At 48.5% G+C, this 16524-nt stretch overlaps 7 protein-coding genes across 7 annotated transcripts; 3 read left to right on the forward strand and 4 right to left on the reverse strand.

The window, feature by feature from the left end:
- Positions 1 to 177: 177 nt before the first annotated feature.
- Positions 178 to 817, forward strand: PSV08DRAFT_186349 (uncharacterized protein; the record flags this gene model as incomplete). The annotated part of the gene is made up of 2 exons (XM_014221542.1): positions 178 to 723; positions 758 to 817. 2 exons carry the CDS (start codon positions 178 to 180, stop codon positions 815 to 817), a joined length of 606 nt encoding a protein of 201 aa, XP_014077017.1.
- A 1964-nt stretch (positions 818 to 2781) lies between these two features.
- Positions 2782 to 4850, forward strand: PSV08DRAFT_404436 (uncharacterized protein; the record flags this gene model as incomplete). Its single annotated transcript, XM_066093683.1, has 2 exons — positions 2782 to 2862; positions 3037 to 4850. 2 exons carry the CDS (start codon positions 2782 to 2784, stop codon positions 4801 to 4803), a joined length of 1848 nt encoding a protein of 615 aa, XP_065948275.1. The 3' UTR covers positions 4804 to 4850.
- Positions 4851 to 4966: 116 nt separating this feature from the next.
- PSV08DRAFT_373524 (uncharacterized protein) lies at positions 4967 to 6379 on the reverse strand (the record flags this gene model as incomplete). Its single annotated transcript, XM_066093237.1, has 5 exons — positions 4967 to 5183; positions 5730 to 5894; positions 5997 to 6120; positions 6151 to 6290; positions 6342 to 6379. 5 exons carry the CDS (start codon positions 6377 to 6379, stop codon positions 4967 to 4969), a joined length of 684 nt encoding a protein of 227 aa, XP_065948276.1.
- A 1148-nt stretch (positions 6380 to 7527) lies between these two features.
- PSV08DRAFT_404438 (uncharacterized protein) lies at positions 7528 to 8414 on the reverse strand (the record flags this gene model as incomplete). Its single annotated transcript, XM_014221540.2, has 2 exons — positions 7902 to 8414; positions 7528 to 7735 (listed from the first exon to the last, which is right to left on the reverse strand). Exons 1-2 carry the CDS (start codon positions 8333 to 8335, stop codon positions 7528 to 7530), a joined length of 642 nt encoding a protein of 213 aa, XP_014077015.2. The 5' UTR covers positions 8336 to 8414.
- Positions 8415 to 9673: 1259 nt separating this feature from the next.
- PSV08DRAFT_228958 (uncharacterized protein) lies at positions 9674 to 10627 on the forward strand (the record flags this gene model as incomplete). The annotated part of the gene is made up of 1 exon (XM_014221539.1): positions 9674 to 10627. One exon carries the CDS (start codon positions 9674 to 9676, stop codon positions 10625 to 10627), a length of 954 nt encoding a protein of 317 aa, XP_014077014.1.
- Positions 10628 to 11305: 678 nt separating this feature from the next.
- PSV08DRAFT_365007 (uncharacterized protein) lies at positions 11306 to 13792 on the reverse strand (the record flags this gene model as incomplete). Its single annotated transcript, XM_014221538.2, has 1 exon — positions 11306 to 13792. The coding sequence occupies one exon, from the start codon at positions 13790 to 13792 to the stop codon at positions 11306 to 11308; it is 2487 nt and encodes an 828-aa protein (XP_014077013.2).
- Positions 13793 to 14804: 1012 nt separating this feature from the next.
- Positions 14805 to 15495, reverse strand: PSV08DRAFT_365008 (uncharacterized protein). Its single transcript, XM_066093074.1, has 3 exons — positions 15409 to 15495; positions 15164 to 15356; positions 14805 to 15114 (listed from the first exon to the last, which is right to left on the reverse strand). The coding sequence occupies exons 1-3, from the start codon at positions 15478 to 15480 to the stop codon at positions 14972 to 14974; spliced, it is 408 nt and encodes a 135-aa protein (XP_065948277.1). The 5' UTR covers positions 15481 to 15495; the 3' UTR covers positions 14805 to 14971.
- Positions 15496 to 16524: the final 1029 nt, after the last annotated feature.

Genomic DNA, 16524 nt, shown 5'->3' on the forward strand with positions numbered 1-16524 from the left:
TGTATTAATTGGGAATCTTGTTGTATGGCTTTTAGAACAGACAATCAGCATGGTGACCGCACCACTCCAGCCTGCCTCCACAGATCTGGCCAACTCCCTTGGAACTATAAAACGCTTAAAGTCCCTGTCACCTACACTGAAGCGCAATCTCCTGTTTCCCTGCCATCCTTCAGCGAAATGATTGCCAATTTAGTCCCAAATCAAGACGAACAGACCCCTCTTGGGGGCGGCTCTATAACCTCAGAATTACCTTACTCTCAACGAGCGAGTAACCAGCCGATTCCACCACCATTTCTTGCTGAATGCAAGAACGAATTTCGGCACACAAGTACCAATCCCCCACTATCCGTTCACAATCGGGGGATCGCGCAAACACCATCTGATAAAAAGGGAGGAGATATGTTAGCACAGACTATGCAATGCCCTATTCGCGCCCGTATAGAGATAAAGAAGACTGAGTGTGTGTCCTCATCCCAAGGCGGTGAATCATCGGTCGTGCGGTTGAGGAACAAGAATGGGAATGAATATAACATTCCAGCGGATACAAAGATAGCTTCCACGGAGGCTCAGAAAAAGAGGAAGCGCAATGCCGACGCATCAAAGCGTTTCCGTGCTAAGAGGGACGAAAGAAATCGTGAGATGAAAATGGAGATAAAGAGGTTGGAATTTCAGTTAGGCGAGTGCAAGAGCGATAGAGACCGTTATCGAAACGAAAGAAACGAGGTATGTACATACTATCTGCACTACAGCGGGCTAGTCTATATTGGCTCATTTCCCGATCACCATCACCATTACCGAAGTCATCTTTTGCGGCTGATCAAGGCTTAAAAGCGTCTTGCAACAATCATGATGAAGAGACGTCCAAGGAACAACACAATTTTCGAAGGAGACACAGTAGCTATCGTTGTGTTGGATAATGGACTCACTGGCTAACTAAGAATGTGCAGGCGCGGGCGTATATAGCTGAAGTATTGGATGGCTGTGCCCAGCCATCCACCAAGTCCACCCACCAAGTTCGCCCTATACGACCTTTACCACTTTTTAACACGCTGGACCCTGGGCCGTCAACAAACTGATACGTCTGCTTATTGCCACGAATCCTTGCATCAGTAAATGGTTACTCCACTCGGTTTCGCCAGTTTTCACGGAATCGACAGGCAGAGGTCACAAGGATTCGGTCTAAAGCCAGACGACTAACTTACGACGAACCGTTTCCTCCTGGACTGACAGATATGAGCAGCACACTTGGGCTCGTAAGCAGACCTCGGAGAAGCAGCAGCAATGCTTTTGTGGCCTTGTATCACCGCGGGCAATCTTACGTGCTAGCTCCCATAGCTGTGTTCTTAGATCTTTTGGCTCAAAATTGTATAATCCATTCTTTACTAGCCGCCTAGAAGCCCTTGAGATAACATAATGAGCGCGCCTGTGTCAGGCTACCACAAATTCTACGCTTGGTTCTGCTAAACTACGTCGTCAAGATATTGATTTTTCTAACGCGTTTTTTGGTGGTGGTTGTAATAGTCTATGTGGGACTTGCATAGGGCAGTATGTATGTAGATATAAAATGTGGCCATTTACTTTCGATAAACATCTCGGTAGAACATTATGTGCGCCTAATTTGGCAGTGAGCGTGTGTTTCTCTGATGAGGGGTGAATTTCCGGAAAGAAGTGAACGGTTAAGAGGGAAAAAGCAACAGTTACATCATTCAGAAGAGAAAAAACAAAACAATAATAGTTTGAGGATTAATTTCGCTCTTTACACCAATGTAGTAGCGGGATGGAAGGATTATCGTAATGGCACGCACGCAGTAATATGTATTTCTCCCACTTTGTTTAATTAATACTGAAATGAAATTAAGACAAGAAGTTTGTTCCATAAAGAACAACAACATCTAAGAGTTATCAATAAGGCGTCTTGGCTCGCAAGCATGACTTCACCTTTTCATCCCAATATTCAGCTGTAGCATTTTTTATTTGCAGACACTTAATCTCATATGCCATGCAATCCATGCATGGACAAGAGGTAGAGCCTTCCAAATAGAACGGAAACCGATTCGTTCCTATCGCTTTGTTTTGTGCGCGTGAATCGGTCGTTTGGATATGTATTACCTCTCCGGAGAGTGGTATATTGATTGGTGGTCCCCAGCAACCATCCGCTTTGGGTATTTCTTGCTGTAGACCTTCTTTTGTAATATCGCTCGTACTGATATTCGTAGGATCTTGGTTGTACTGTATAGGTGTTGGAGGTTTTTCGTGGTTGGTGAAAGTCGAGGCACTGGAGCTGGCAGATTTGGGCTCACAATCTGCCGTAGTTCTGGGCTCCCGTGACACGAGCTTTAACAGCTTTATAAACACTGTGTAGCAACTGCGCTTGGATTGCTTCGGCGTAGTAGTCATGACAGAAGGTGACAAAGATTGGGTCATTTAGGGCCAAATTTCGTGCAGGAAGGCAACCAGTAGATGACGGAAAGGCAGGAAGGCAAACAGACGCCTCAGGGTGGTAATAAACATATAAACAGCATGAAAAAACGGACCTATCGGGATAGTTAGTTTTGTACAAGCAGGTCTATCTATAGAGATGCTTGCTTATGTTAGCCACAGCAATTATCTGATCTGCTTGGAGCACACGGTCGTCGCATAAGAATTATGTCCTTGGTGTGACGGCGGTTCAAAGGAAGGCACGGAAATGACCCGTTTTGGCCAAATCACGGAGTTGAGCACTCTACTTAGCAGAATCGTCCAAACCCTTGACTTAGTAGTGGCTGGAGCGATAGTCCATAGATGACGAGCGTGGGGGCGCATGTGCTACCCCGGTCCGCTTGTGTTGGTTCCGTGCCGCGCAGCCTCAGTAGAGATGTGCACGTAAGTGGTCTGGAACAACATGAGACGTTGAAGTAGACTCTCGCTTATGATATGTTAGCGAACGCTAGATGCATGGATGTGCATGACTGCTTAGCGGCATGAGCGGGACGTCAGATGACAGGACAGCCTCCGCGGATCTGTGTACTGAACAGGCCTCCAATATTTAACGCACAGAGAGCAAGGGCATCTGTTCAATCGGGTTACTTGGAATACGCCACAAACTCCCCTGCTCGCGCAATCACTCCCTGCTCGCGCAAATACTCCCTGCTCGCGCAAATACTCCCTGCTCGCACAAATACTCCCTGCTCGCGCAATCACTCCCTGCTCGCGCAATCACTCCCTGCTCGCACAAATACTCCCTGCTCGCGCAAATACTCCCTGCTCGCACAAATACTCCCTGCTCGCGCAAATACTCCCTGCTCGCACAAATACTCCCTGCTCGCGCAATCACTCCCTGCTCGCACAAATACTCCCTGCTCGCACAAATACTCCCTGCTCGCGCAAATACTCTCTGCTCGCGCAAATACTCCCTGCTCGCGCAATCACTCCCTGCTCGCACAAATACTCCCTGCTCGCGCAAATACTCCCTGCTCGCGCAAATACTCTCTGCTCGCGCAAATACTCCCTGCTCGCGCAATCACTCCCTGCTCGCACAAATACTCCCTGCTCGCGCAAATACTCCCTGCTCGCGCAATCACTCCCTGCTCGCACAAATACTCCCTGCTCGCGCAATCACTCCCTGCTCGCGCAATCACTATGGCTTCCGCATTTGGAGATCGACAGGCGTTTATGGATTTCTTAGGACCTAAAGATACAAGCGTAACTGAACAGACGAAGAAGAATCGCGCACAGAAAAATCTCTTGGCCCGAATAGTTTCTCTTGATAGCCGTCCTATCAGAGTTAGAGATCCTAAAAGGAACCAGAATCCAGGCGATTTCGAAATAACGTGGAACGACCTGCAGGAAACGACTGTAAAGGGCAGTTTTGATGACTGGTGGGATCATCTTATAAAGAAAGAATCTCTATCGGGCGTAGAGAAGGATGCCATTCTACTGGGTGAAGCATTTGAAGATAAAGGGCTGGCTTGGAGGTTCCATCGATTTCCAAAAATCGATGGAATCATAAAACATGCCTCTAACTACTCAGTCCTACTTAGGGTCGTTATAGGGTGGGACCCAGACACAAAAGGTCGCTCCGAGCAAGGACATGCTCCCATCAGCAGACTCAGAGAAGATCAGCCAGCCCGTGAGGGACCAGCCGATGTGTGCAGCAATCCCGTTAGCAATGTCTTGGGAAAGCATACAGAAGACGGGGAAAGTCCAGCGAAGAAACGAATCTGTCTGCGACCTGAACGACCAAACACAACCCATGCCAACGAGATTGAGATTATACCGACAGAGAACACACCAGCTTCCGGACCTAGCCAAAAGCCATGCATGCCTACAAGCTCTGGACAAAAGATCGATATTACCAAAGTTACTGCTCCCACAATATCAAGTTTCAAGTTCTGTAAACTAATATGGAACGCTCAAACTGAAGCGTCGAGCGGTTTATCTTTGATGTTCCAGTATTGTGGTCAGTCCACTTGCGGTAAGACGGGTGATTGTGTTGTGGAGTACCTTTGGTCGGGATATTCGGCTATCGACTTTATAAAATCCACGAAACATGAACTAGAGGAAGACGAAGTGACTTGGTATTACAAAATCCTTCCAGATTGGATAGATCGACTGCCATTCGAGGACCTCACAGACAGCATCAAGCGCAGCAAAACCTGGGAGCAACGGCAGGATGACAAGTGGCCAGGATGTCTTAATTTTCAACTGGAAAAGTCGCATGTATATCAGCTGAGTGGAAGCTCACCCTCCCCTCTTTCTGCCCGCATAAAATGCACAATTTCCTCGGCAGACGCTCCGGAAAAAAGATTATTTCCGCAATATTAGTAACAGCCGTTAAGCAATAGAGTCTAATACAATAATGGGTGCACTGTAAAATTGGAGAAAAAAGGTATATTAACGTAAACACAATTGCAAACAAATCGCTGTCGAGCCATGGCAGCGGTAAGCAGACTTATGTACTCAGAAATGACAGGTTCAAAGCTGTGTGTTAGGTCTTCGGTTTGCTAATAGTATAGTCTTCTAGGGACCTTAACCGATCGCCTAGGCGCACATAAAACGACTGGTTCTTTCTGTAACCTTGCATGGGTTCGGGGCCTGTCATAGGCTTCAGATACACAATACCCTTCACCACTTTGATCGTGTAATTGCCATCAGCTTGCCACACGTCATCCTTGGTCAATGAAATTTCCTCCATGCCTCTTAAACTATTGCAATGGCTCCTTGAGTTGGATTGAATGTGTATTGTTTTTACGCTAGTTGTTGCGGATGCATTGATGCTGTTGTAAACACCCGGATCGATTGGGTGACGGAGTTGCTCAAGGCGAGTACGTAGATTTCCAGGCAGCTAAGACATTGTCAATACAAGATCCATAAACAAATAGAAGCCCACCTCGGCCCAATATCTATTTCCAGAGGTTTACCTTTCAGTTTCGAAGTATTGTAGCCAATGGACCCCCACAATACATATATACACTCACAAGCTGTTGGGTGTATTTGGCGTTTTCGGGATGATTTGGAATGTTGTAGGGGGCGAAACAAGTGCAAAAAAAACTCGTAAAAGAGGAAGCGTAAAAGGTGAAAGGGAATATCGAAACAAAAGGACAGCCCAGCAGTGGTATAGATTGTAGCAAGGCGTACGAGCTGTGCCTGCAAAAACCCTGTCGGAGGACTCTTCGGTGGCGCGTTTTGCACGGACCTAAGCCAAATTAGCACCGTTCAGACCAGCTCGCAGCAGATTAAGAGGATCTTACTCAATGCGCAATCGTAGTTGGCACTTAAGCTTATGTCGCAGTGATGGAGACCTGAGATGATAAAAGTCGGTGCACTTGGGAGAACGAGAGTTGATGATGGCGGGGCACTTGACCAAGGTGCCACACCAAAGTTTTCCGACGATGGTGGGGTCTGCTGACCCGCGACTACCGACCGCAATTCACGAATGTCAGGCACTATAAAACAAGGCAAGGCTACTACACTAGCCTACTATTGCAACTGCACGCATTTTCCTGGCCTTGCTGTACCGTGCTGAGCACTCGCAGTGCTGGTCATCCGCATCTCCATATTGCGAACGCAAGCCACCCGTGGAGAAGTGTGTGCCCCGCGCTAGGCTGGCTTTGGCAGTCCAATCAGGGCGGAGCACGTTCACTACGTACTGGCAGTGCTGATGCGTCGCACGTCTACGATGACTCTCCCGCAGCAAACCGCAAATAGCGTCAAGGCTGTTCCAAGGGTGGCCGGCCAAGGTAACACCAACATTGAAGGGTTGCTGCAGACCGTCCAGAGCGGGTGGTCTTCGTGAACAGTGGGACCCGCCCCTGACACACCGCCGTCAGCCGAGTGCGCCGGATAGGCTGTGTACTTGGTACAGCGTATGACTCACCAAGGCAGGTACGTGGGAAAACATTATCTCATTAATCAGACGCACCCCTGTTGGACTAGCGTTTCGCTTAAACTCCTCCACCAATTAGAGATTGATTACATAAAAGGGTACGCGTCCAACAGCAGAGCGTCTGAGGAAAAATGGTTCCTCGTTTGGTGGTACTCGAACGCCAAAACCCAAAGTTGCCTTGCGTTTCTATTAAGATCTCAACACCACTATTAGTTATAGACTTAGTGCAGATTCACATAGAAGAGCATATCTTTCTTATTTACGTCGTATATATCTTATCTACCCATCTCGCTGCGTTGCATGCAAAGTGTCCTCGCGAAAAGTAGGGGCACTGCTACTTTTTGCGATAACTACGCCACAAGTGCCTTCAATCTCTTTTACCCTAACACTACGTGCTAGAAAACTCTTATAAACTCCTAATCCAATCACTAGCCTCTTATAGTACTTAATATATCTAGTTTAGTAGAAGAGTTAGATAGCAGACTTGATGGGTTGACGCTGGGGGCTGCGAGGACGCTACGGGCGAGGACGCTGCGGGCTGCGAGGACGCGTTCGTGATAGCTAGGTATGTCGATACTAGGTGGAAAAGATGCGCAAGAGCTTATAGATTTAAATCTAATAATTGTTAGTAATAGAACACGTTGTTGTGGGTGACAAGTACTGGGTTAAAGGTGCTATAGTTGGTTGCTAACAAACTTCGTCTGAGAACCACCAAACGAGGAACCAAACTTCCTCAGACCCTCTGGCGGTAGAAGCCTTTCTCCCCCTTTGATTGGCTTAGGAGTTTAGCGTGGCGCTACCTGTTAGCGCGTCGCCCATCGCCAGAGTGTCTGACTAGTGAGATAAGGAAAACAAGCAGTCTCGGTGGTGCGGCAGTTGAGGCAGTCAGAACAAAGGTAGCAGATATTGCAGCCGCTCAGAGGGCAAATGGACATGTTATAAGCTTGTGGAAGCAGGCTATGGCGAAGGTCTCCGCTTTTATAATGTACATGCAGGCGCGAAGCACATTGTCACCAACAGAACCGCTGCTAACTCGTACCCCGCAAGATAGTACCCAGCTCAATCGCGCGTATCATCTCACATCCCGGTAGTACAGTCTGCCGATGCTATTCTGATGAGGATAAGGTACTATTAAATTTCGTCCGCTTTTCTTTTGGTGCTCTCTACGCTTTCGTGGGTACTTGACGTTGAGACGGTCTTGGATGCACCTGCTGTTGCGACGGCATGACCGACTGTGTGGAGGCGAACGGGACTGGCCTTTTCGCATGCTCTTCTATACCCTTCTCTCCAAGCTCCCAGTGCAACGCCTCGGCAGCCTTCGCGGGTATGCCCATTATTGCAGCAATCTCTTTCCACATTTCAAGACTATGACTAGCACAACAGTTAGTATCGTTCTCGAGTACATGTTTAGAGATGCTTCCCATACAAAACTAGCATGCGGTGCTAGGGTACGTTGAAAGCCAAAGACATAGGATCAAAGTAAATGAATGACGGAACTTGAAGCAGTCTAGAAACGCGATGGTCTAGTGTAACATACCTAATGTAGAATCTTGCCAACTTGTCTCTTACCTCCTCGCCATAAACATGTGGTTTCTCGAGGTAGTTTTGGTACCGTAGTCGGCAGCCAATACTGCTTCTTCCAGGTAATTCTTTTACAATTTCACTCCATTTTTTCCTCTCGCTCCGCAACCTGATAATCAAATCATCATCCTTTTGTGTCCATTTGAGTGGTTTATTGGCTACGCTTTGATCGGGTAGCGGAGTTTGAGGAGCTTGAAAAGCCTGTCTGTGAAGCGTTGAACATGGCGAGTGATTGGTAAACTGCGAGTGTCGAGGCGGCGGAGGCCCATATGCGCCAAAGTAGGGTAAGGGCATCGGGGAAGTCTGCGCGGCTTCATTAACTTTTGGAATAGAGCTTCCCATACCGCTAGGTGGCTCTGGGTCCGAATTGATCATGAAGCTGATTTTCATGGTGAAGGTGAAGGACTGGATTCAAGCCAGCCCGCAAAACGATATAGGGTTTCTGATTTCGGATCGTCGCCACAATTGGAAACAATCGAAGGAGAAAAGAATCGTTACTGGTACGAAGCCAGGCTTTCTCTGGATAGTCAAATAAGCCTCCTTTATAAGCGATGATGTTTCGTAGTGAATGTACCAAGTAGTCCTTAGCTTCGGCTTGGGAGGTTCCTGCGCTCGCTCAATCGCTTCCACACACGTGCCATAGACCGCGCCATTGCTCAGTTAGCCGGCAACCCACTTGGAACCCTCTTGTTCCTCCACACGCTCTGGCGGTTCGCAGCCACTTATGCGCGCGAGTCATACAACGCCGAACGGCTGGGACGATGCACAATGACCCCCAAAACTTGCAGCTACAGTAGAATCACTTTCCCATACATCTGTATACTATCATTCCCACGTCATGTCAGTACCCTTTGCAGGGTAGCAGCTGTCTAGATCTTGCTACTTCAGGCCATATTTTTACGACGGACATTGCGCTGAACAGTGACTTGCACCTGCTGAAAAAGTAACGCGAGTGAGCGACGTGGCGGCTAATACGTTTTGCATGAACAGCCAGCGCACGGGGGCTACTCAAAACGCCACATAACTAAATAGGAAGCGCCATGGAGCGATCGAAAGCGAAGGTCGTAACTGATGACCTGCACGGCCCGTGCCAGGGCGGCAGACCAAAGACATCTGTGTCCGTATCTCATCCCGCGTCCCGCCTGATGACCCCCTCGATTACTTTGCATGTTTCGAGCTACTGCATCTACCCCACTCCATTATACGCCATATGTGGGATCTAGCCGACAACATACCATATGGCGCGAACGACTTTCCTAAAGAAAGTCAGTCCTGGAAGAAAGAGGTGGGAGATGGTGCAACTGACTGTCTGTCGGATCCTTGTTTGCTTTCATTATGCCGTGGTTGCATGAGTATGAGGTCAGGGGCTGGGAAGATAGGGGTGTCAAAAACAGGCACTTCATCCTGACCCGAGTGGCTATCACCTTGCGTTGGAACAGAATGCGTGCATACATTCGATTCATATGTGCCATCGGATTTATATCTCCGGTGCGTTCCTCAAGACTATGTCTGCCATGCAACCTTGCTTCCAAAGTCAAATCAGTAACGACTAAACTCTTATGTCTGCTCATGAGAAAGGATTCATATTGTCTTTTCACACCTCTTGATCATTGTATCATATGATCTAACTCTCTCTTTGTCCATTCTTTTTTTGAAAGAAGAAGAAAGACTTGCAGGATTGCTATCACCATAAACGTGCAACTCACGGCAAATCCACTACAGCTCGAGATGCTGTCTACGACTACCACGATCGGTAACTCCCATGAGCCCGGAGTCGTTATTCACGGTTTTGAGCCTAGCCATAATCTTACATCAGTCACCAAGTCAAACTCCACCCTCCCCCTCAGCGGGCGACTGAGCTCCGTCTGTAAGACTGATGACAGCAAGAACTGCGACATCATTGCAGAACAAGAAAAGTGCCTGCAACACCCCATGGCATGTGCATCCAATACCAATAGGATTCTATTCAAAAATGGCAGCCCCTATCACTTCCAGAGAAACACTTTGGAGAGAGAGGGTACCATTGAAACCGACAAGAACGAGATAGACGAGAGCGCTATCGAAGGGGACTCCGACCCTGAAATTTGGGAAGAATTTGAAGGAGAAGAAGAGAGCGGCCCTTTATTCCAGCGCGTCAACTCCGAGCCCAACTTCACCTCGCGCAAATCGCTCCTCACCTCCGCCCTGCACCAGTATGGCCCCACATCAGCTCTCCAGAACGCTGCATCACGCTCCTCGCCTGCTATCTACCGCTCCTGCGTACGGCTGCCCATTACTCCATCTACCGACAGCTCGCCCCAAGAGAACAGTGGCCTCACGATGAAGCCGACCCAGGCCTCTCGTTCCAAACCCGTTATCATGCCCACCTATCACTTCCATCGACCTATGTCGCCCAAGACGACGAGACGCAACATGTTAAATTCTGAGCTCACCGGAAGCCTTCGGCAGAACCTTTTGCGGGAGAGGCGGCAGAAGAATGTTACTACCATTGCAGTAGCCAAGCGGCAACAGAACGCAGCTAACCCGCCCATCCTTTACCGGACTATGACTACGGGTGATCTCGAGGGCCTTCAAAACAAAACAAACCAACCCAGAACTGGTAGCTTCAAGGAAACCAATCTCACCGGTCACCACGACAATTTCGCCTTTGCATCTTGCAACTACAACAGTTCTGGCTGGTAGTACAGCATCATCACCTCTTTTCCCAATCTATTCGCCATCTACGATTTGGCATCAAATTCTAGTATTTTTTGTGCAGTTATCCAAGTATTATTCCATTTGTTGTTTCTTTTTCGTCGCTCTACATTTAGTTCTTTGCAATATACTTCTTTGAAGAGCCGCCAGTTAATCAGGGATAGTTCTTGCTTTGCTACAAAGTTAGTGGGTGATGCTTAAGGTAGTAAAGAAAATTGTCGCATCCATAGCAAAACCATCTCTTATCATTGCAATTCGAGTACATGTTAGCCACGCGTAACCTGTAACTATGTCTTCGCATTTTAACCCTATCTAATCGTACTAAGGGGGGTGATAATACTTCTGCCGGCTCTCATTTTCTTCAGCCATTAGAAGACTGACCTGGTGCAGTTTTTCGCTTTCTTATGCTAGCTTTATCTATTTTTTCTAATGGTTGCGTATTATCTTTGAAATTGTGAAGATGGGACCAGATTCCTGGTGACCAAAGCTCACACGTGCACTATTCAGTCTCCATCATCCTTGTTTGTGCCGTGCGATACTGTCTCCTTCCACCTCACCATTCTCCATGGCTGAACTTGTTGCCTTGTATTTTCCCTCAATTCCATTTCCACTAACGGCCACGCCCCCATTCTCACTCTCATTTCCTTTAGTATCATTCGTCCCTCCCTACTTTGGCAAATGCCCCGCTGTCTGCATATTCCACAGTTTTGTATACTCGCCTCCTTCATTCTGTAGTAGCTCTTGGTGTGTGCCTCTTTCAACAATCTCGCCCTTATTCACCACCAAGATTTGATCTGCGTGTACAATCGTGCTCAATCTGTGGGCGATTACAAACGTTGTTCGACCTTGCGTTAGTTTTCGTAAAGCTTCCTGAATGAGTGCTTCGGTAGAAGAGTCAATTGCTGATGTTGCTTCGTCCAGCAATACGATTTTAGGGTTCTTGAGGAGCACGCGGGCAATGGCTATGCGTTGGAGTTGACCGCCCGACAACCGTACCCCGCGCTCACCCACTTTGGAGTTGTAACCATCTGGGAAGCTGACGATGTCATCGTGAATGGCAGCAGCGCGGCATGCATCTTCGACTTCGGCGTCGGTGGCATCGAGTTTAGGGTAGCGGATGTTTTGTCGTATGCTTTGATTAAACAAAACAGGATCTTGAGGTACGACGCCCATGGCATCTCGTAGACTATGTTGTGTCACTGAGCGCAGGTCTTGGTCATCAATCATTATCGAACCACTCGTCACATCGTAGAAGCGGAAGAGAAGTTTGAGCATAGTTGATTTTCCGCCACCCGTTTCACCCACAAAAGCGATGGTCTGGCCACCCGAAGCCTTGAGGTTTACTTTCTTGATGATAGGCTTGCGCTCGTCGTAGTGGAAGTGGACATCCTTGAATTCCACTTCTCCTTTCTCGACAAGAATGTCCTTGGCTCCTCCCCGGTCTGCTACTGTGGGGTTGGTGTTCAGGAGCTGGAGCAGACGTTCGGCATCGATCAGAGAGCTGGTAATTTGCCGGAAGCTATGAGATAAAACGTAAAGTGGCGAAATTATCGTATGCCAGTACATGATCAGTGTGACCAAGTTACCAACTGGCTTCCGTCCACTGACGATCTGAGTCATGCCGAAGACACAGGCACCAGAGAGACCAAGGGTAGTAAAAAGATTTTGCGCAGCATTTCCACCCATGAATCTAAAGTAATATTGATATTGTGCCGAAATGGTGTTGGTAAGATTTTCAGCATAACGATCATACTCATACGCGAAGCGGTTGAAATAAGCGACTGTTTGCCAGTTGTGGATCGTCTCGTTGACCGTGGAGCTTTCGCTTCGTTGCTTCTCCACGTAATCTCGTCTCTTGGGTTGCGACAGTGTAGTGAAGTAGAATCCAATCGCAATGTATGCTTCGCCCATGAACAAAACTATAAAGACCATATAAGCGTCAAACAGATGGGTAACATAGTACATCGCGACGAAGAGGTCCAACAGGATTGGTACAACGTCAAACAGCACCGTTTGAATCAGTATGTTGAGTGAAGACGCCTGCTCAACAGCCTTCAAAACCTCACCCGAGTCTTTTGAGGTATGAAAGTTCATGGAGAGACCCAGTACGTGTTTGTAAGCTAGCAAGGTGACGCGGCGATAAGCAGAGTTGGAGATGACGATATCTGCCATGTGGTCGATGACTCTAAATCCGGCATAACTGTTGATCCAAGAATACAGCACCCAGAGGCCAATGTCTTTCCATGGGATGACACCACTCTTTCTGTCGTATGCTTTCTGTAGTTCGGTAGTGATGATACCGAGTTGCCGAGGTGTAAGCAAGTTGAGGGTACGCTCCAGCAACATGTGCACCACTCGGATGCCGAGATAAGCCATGACTTTCCAATTGTCTTTTGGAAACAGATATGGTAGGAAGACGGCGAAGCCTTTCAAGTAGCCGAACCAGCCACCCTCTTCTTCGAGCCGTTTCGCTTGTTGCGCTTTCAAGTCTTTGTCGTCTTCGTCTAGCAGAGCGTGATCATCGTCGCTAGAATTACCTGCGGATGGAATGGCGCCGTAGTCCATGTGGGAACTATCTGTTGACTTGTTCAGAAGTAATTGGCGCTCCTCATCTGTGCTAACCTTGGTCCGTTTGGTGACGAAAACGACAAACGCATCGAGTAGTAGGAGCAGTGAGACCAAAACCCTCACGCAGCTAATAATTAGAGGCGGGGACTTTTCTGAGAATAGTTCTGGTACCGTAGAAATCGTGATGAAGCAAGTCGTCGCCTCGAATGCAAACTGTACAACAAATGCTCCAAAGTACGCATGCCAGCGCAGCGATTTGCTTGCCCACAACATGCAAGACAGATTGCCCCAGACAAGCACCGATCCCAAGCACCGTATGGCGAAGAATTGTGGAGCTGTGTATTCGGAATTGGCTATCGACCGGCTGAGGTAGTAGAGGACCTCTGTAATGTACGCCAGCAGTATTGTGACCATGAAAACCACTATGCTTATCCGTCTCTTCTGCGACACCACTCGTGTCTTTTGTAAGACGCAGAGACCAAATGTGCATGCTCCTAGGTAATAAAAGCCAACTACAGGAGCTTGTATGTAACTCATGGATATTAATGTTGCATCGAAAGGAGACGTGGACGTGTCAGGACTCATGATGGTGGTGGAAGCCATGTTTCCTTGGATTTATTTTTCTTGAGATATCTATGCAATATCGCAAAGCTGCCCTGGAAAGAGTGCGGCTGGGTTGCGGACCATGGAAGTGATGGAAACGCCGGCGGAACAGGCGGTCTTCATATGTTTATTTACGACGGTAGGAGGGACTTGAGCTTCCTGTGAGACTCTCGACCCAATGACGTTTTGAAAGAGAGTGGATCTAAGATCTCAGCAAGCCAGCGGCGTATGTGAAGTAACAAACGAAAAACCTTGCATTTGGGTAGTGGGGATGATCTGGAGGCGAGTTGATGGCCAATGACGCGAAGACAACCGGTGCTGGAGTGGACGTTATTAGACATGGAATATTACCAGCCTTGTGTGTACTACTGACAACAGCACGCGCATACTAGGCACATGTGCTGCAGTGTCATTACATGCAGTGTGTTGCAGACAATGCTGCTCACCTGCAAATGGCTATGACACGCCATCTGTGCATATTGAAACAAGGTACATGATGTGCACATCTTGCAATCCTTTCATTTGTAAACTTGTTTGCGTATGGCTATACTCGACCATTGTTGATATGAAGGCCCCTCGCTACATGCCCTTGTACTTCTCCAACTTAACAGATTGCTTATTCAAATCACTTTCATGGGCCTAGATGCACCTACCGAGTACTATGGAGAGAAGACAATGCATTGGTTAAAGTGCGTAATGATAGCGGTATGCGCTTGCATCAATCCTTTGCAGATGCTTCCTATTCGCGGCAAATGAATTCTTATCTTTCGTTTTATGTGGATGTCGCGAGCTTGGACCGTCCTTTGCAGTCACATGAAACTCAGAGCCTTTTATTCGGCTAGACTGTCTTCTTCTAGGGATCAGCCGTGGCAGATACATTGGGTACGTAATGCCTCGAAGCGAACCAGCCACAGGCGTCAGCCGGTATTGCGCATCATCTTTCCGTGAATACCCCCGAATCATGTCATTCAAGCTGTCTCTCCACCCTTTTATGCAGTCGCCAATGGCCATTGATAGATTAAGCCGTAATCATTGGGCATGTAGTGAGCTAAGTACACTGAGGTATAGTGTGATAAGAATCGGGAGTAGAAAATCATGGCATGTCCGTGGAGATGACGGTTTTATTTGAGATAGCGTCTGCATAACCTGGGGCCTCACCCGTTAGCCCTCCAGGTTGGGTCCACGTTTCTGCGCATTCAGGAGCAAGATCTGATGCTGTGCAGCAGCGTCCCGAACTGGGTCATAAGGTGGAGATTCGCTCGGCACTAGGGTGGCGGCGCTCCACGGCTCTTTCCTTGTTGTTTCTGAGACAACGTTAGCACTAGGCATTCAGCAGCGCACGACTTTACGTGCCGTCGTATTTCCGTGACCTCAACCTCTTTGCTATGCTCGCCTTCACGTCACCCGGCTTGGCTTCGGGCAACTTTTGTTCCTCGAGCTTACGGATGATTTCATTCTGCACTCTTTCCTGCGTATCCTTATCCAGTTCCTTCCATGTGAAGAGGTGGTCTTTTTGAATCTCGGCCACCTTTAGGTTTATCATACGCTATTCATGGTCACCAATCATCGTAACTACGGGGGCTGACAGAGGCTCTTACATTGTAAGTTTGTTTTTCACCGGGTATGAGCTTTTCCTCGTAAGGAGTCTCGTTCCCTGTTGAAAGCGGCATCTTGTTCGGCGGCTCGAGCGTTCTTGCTCGATGCCCGTAGACGCCTCAGACCCCGCATGGCTCTGACGTTGCATGTTGGCCAAAGCGTGTCGCTACTGCTACTAGCGTACCACTACGTACGTAGCCTATCAGCTGCACGCACGGCTGACTTTGCCGCTACGCCTCTTTGTCATGTGGCTTGAGCTCTGTGGGCTCCTAAGCCTTTCCCATAACTTGCTCCTACTGTATATGCTGTTCTTCAAGTTGATGTTGGACGCGAAACGCCTGCACGGTGTTGCGTGACGTTGCTGAATAGGTTAAATCACGCGATCGCAGCACAGCGCGGCGCGACAACAGGAAGAATGGCTGTGATACGATGCACAGCCATGTCGCCAGGCCACTATTGGCAATGCGTCAATGCTTTTGGTCACCTCGGGTCGCTTCCTTTCTGGGACGCGGTGGCAAGGAGCATCCTGGCCTGAATCCGCCGCCGAGCCGCGTTGCACGCACTTCTGCTCAGACCAACTTACGACTTCCCGGGACCGGCTCGCTCACCGCGCTACGCTCAGGCCAGTTTACGACACTTGAACCCAAGGCGCCTACCTAGTCATTTTAGCGCCACCGCTACGAGCCTGTGCATCCGGCCCTCGTCGGCTACGGAACGGCCCCAACCAAGTGAGAACCGTCGACTTCACCCCACATTCCGCCGCTTGCTGACTTCCGCCCCCGTGGTTCATGCTTGGATAGTTTCCATGCAACGTGAGAGAGCGACAGCAAACTGAAACGTTGACCAACCACGCCATGTCAGCTCGCAGCAGGGATTGAAATTAACGACATCAACCAAGGCAAGCCTGTTGTCACTGCAAGCGAAAAGCTCCATGAGAGGGACACAATCTGCTCATCTGCGCGTAGTATAGCGAAATGTCGCGTTAGGCATGTGAGAAGCGTCACGCCTTCACTTCCAGCCATGTCCTCTTCCAGTAATCTTCCTGGCAACTATGCCTTTCTGGCTTTATGCTTGCTTTTGACGTGTGCCATCCTTCGGCATGCGCACCAAGGAAGGCC

This window comes from Bipolaris maydis, assembly GCF_028858645.1.
Source record: "Bipolaris maydis strain C4 unplaced genomic scaffold PSV08scaffold_13, whole genome shotgun sequence".
Taxonomy (NCBI): domain Eukaryota; kingdom Fungi; phylum Ascomycota; class Dothideomycetes; order Pleosporales; family Pleosporaceae; genus Bipolaris; species Bipolaris maydis.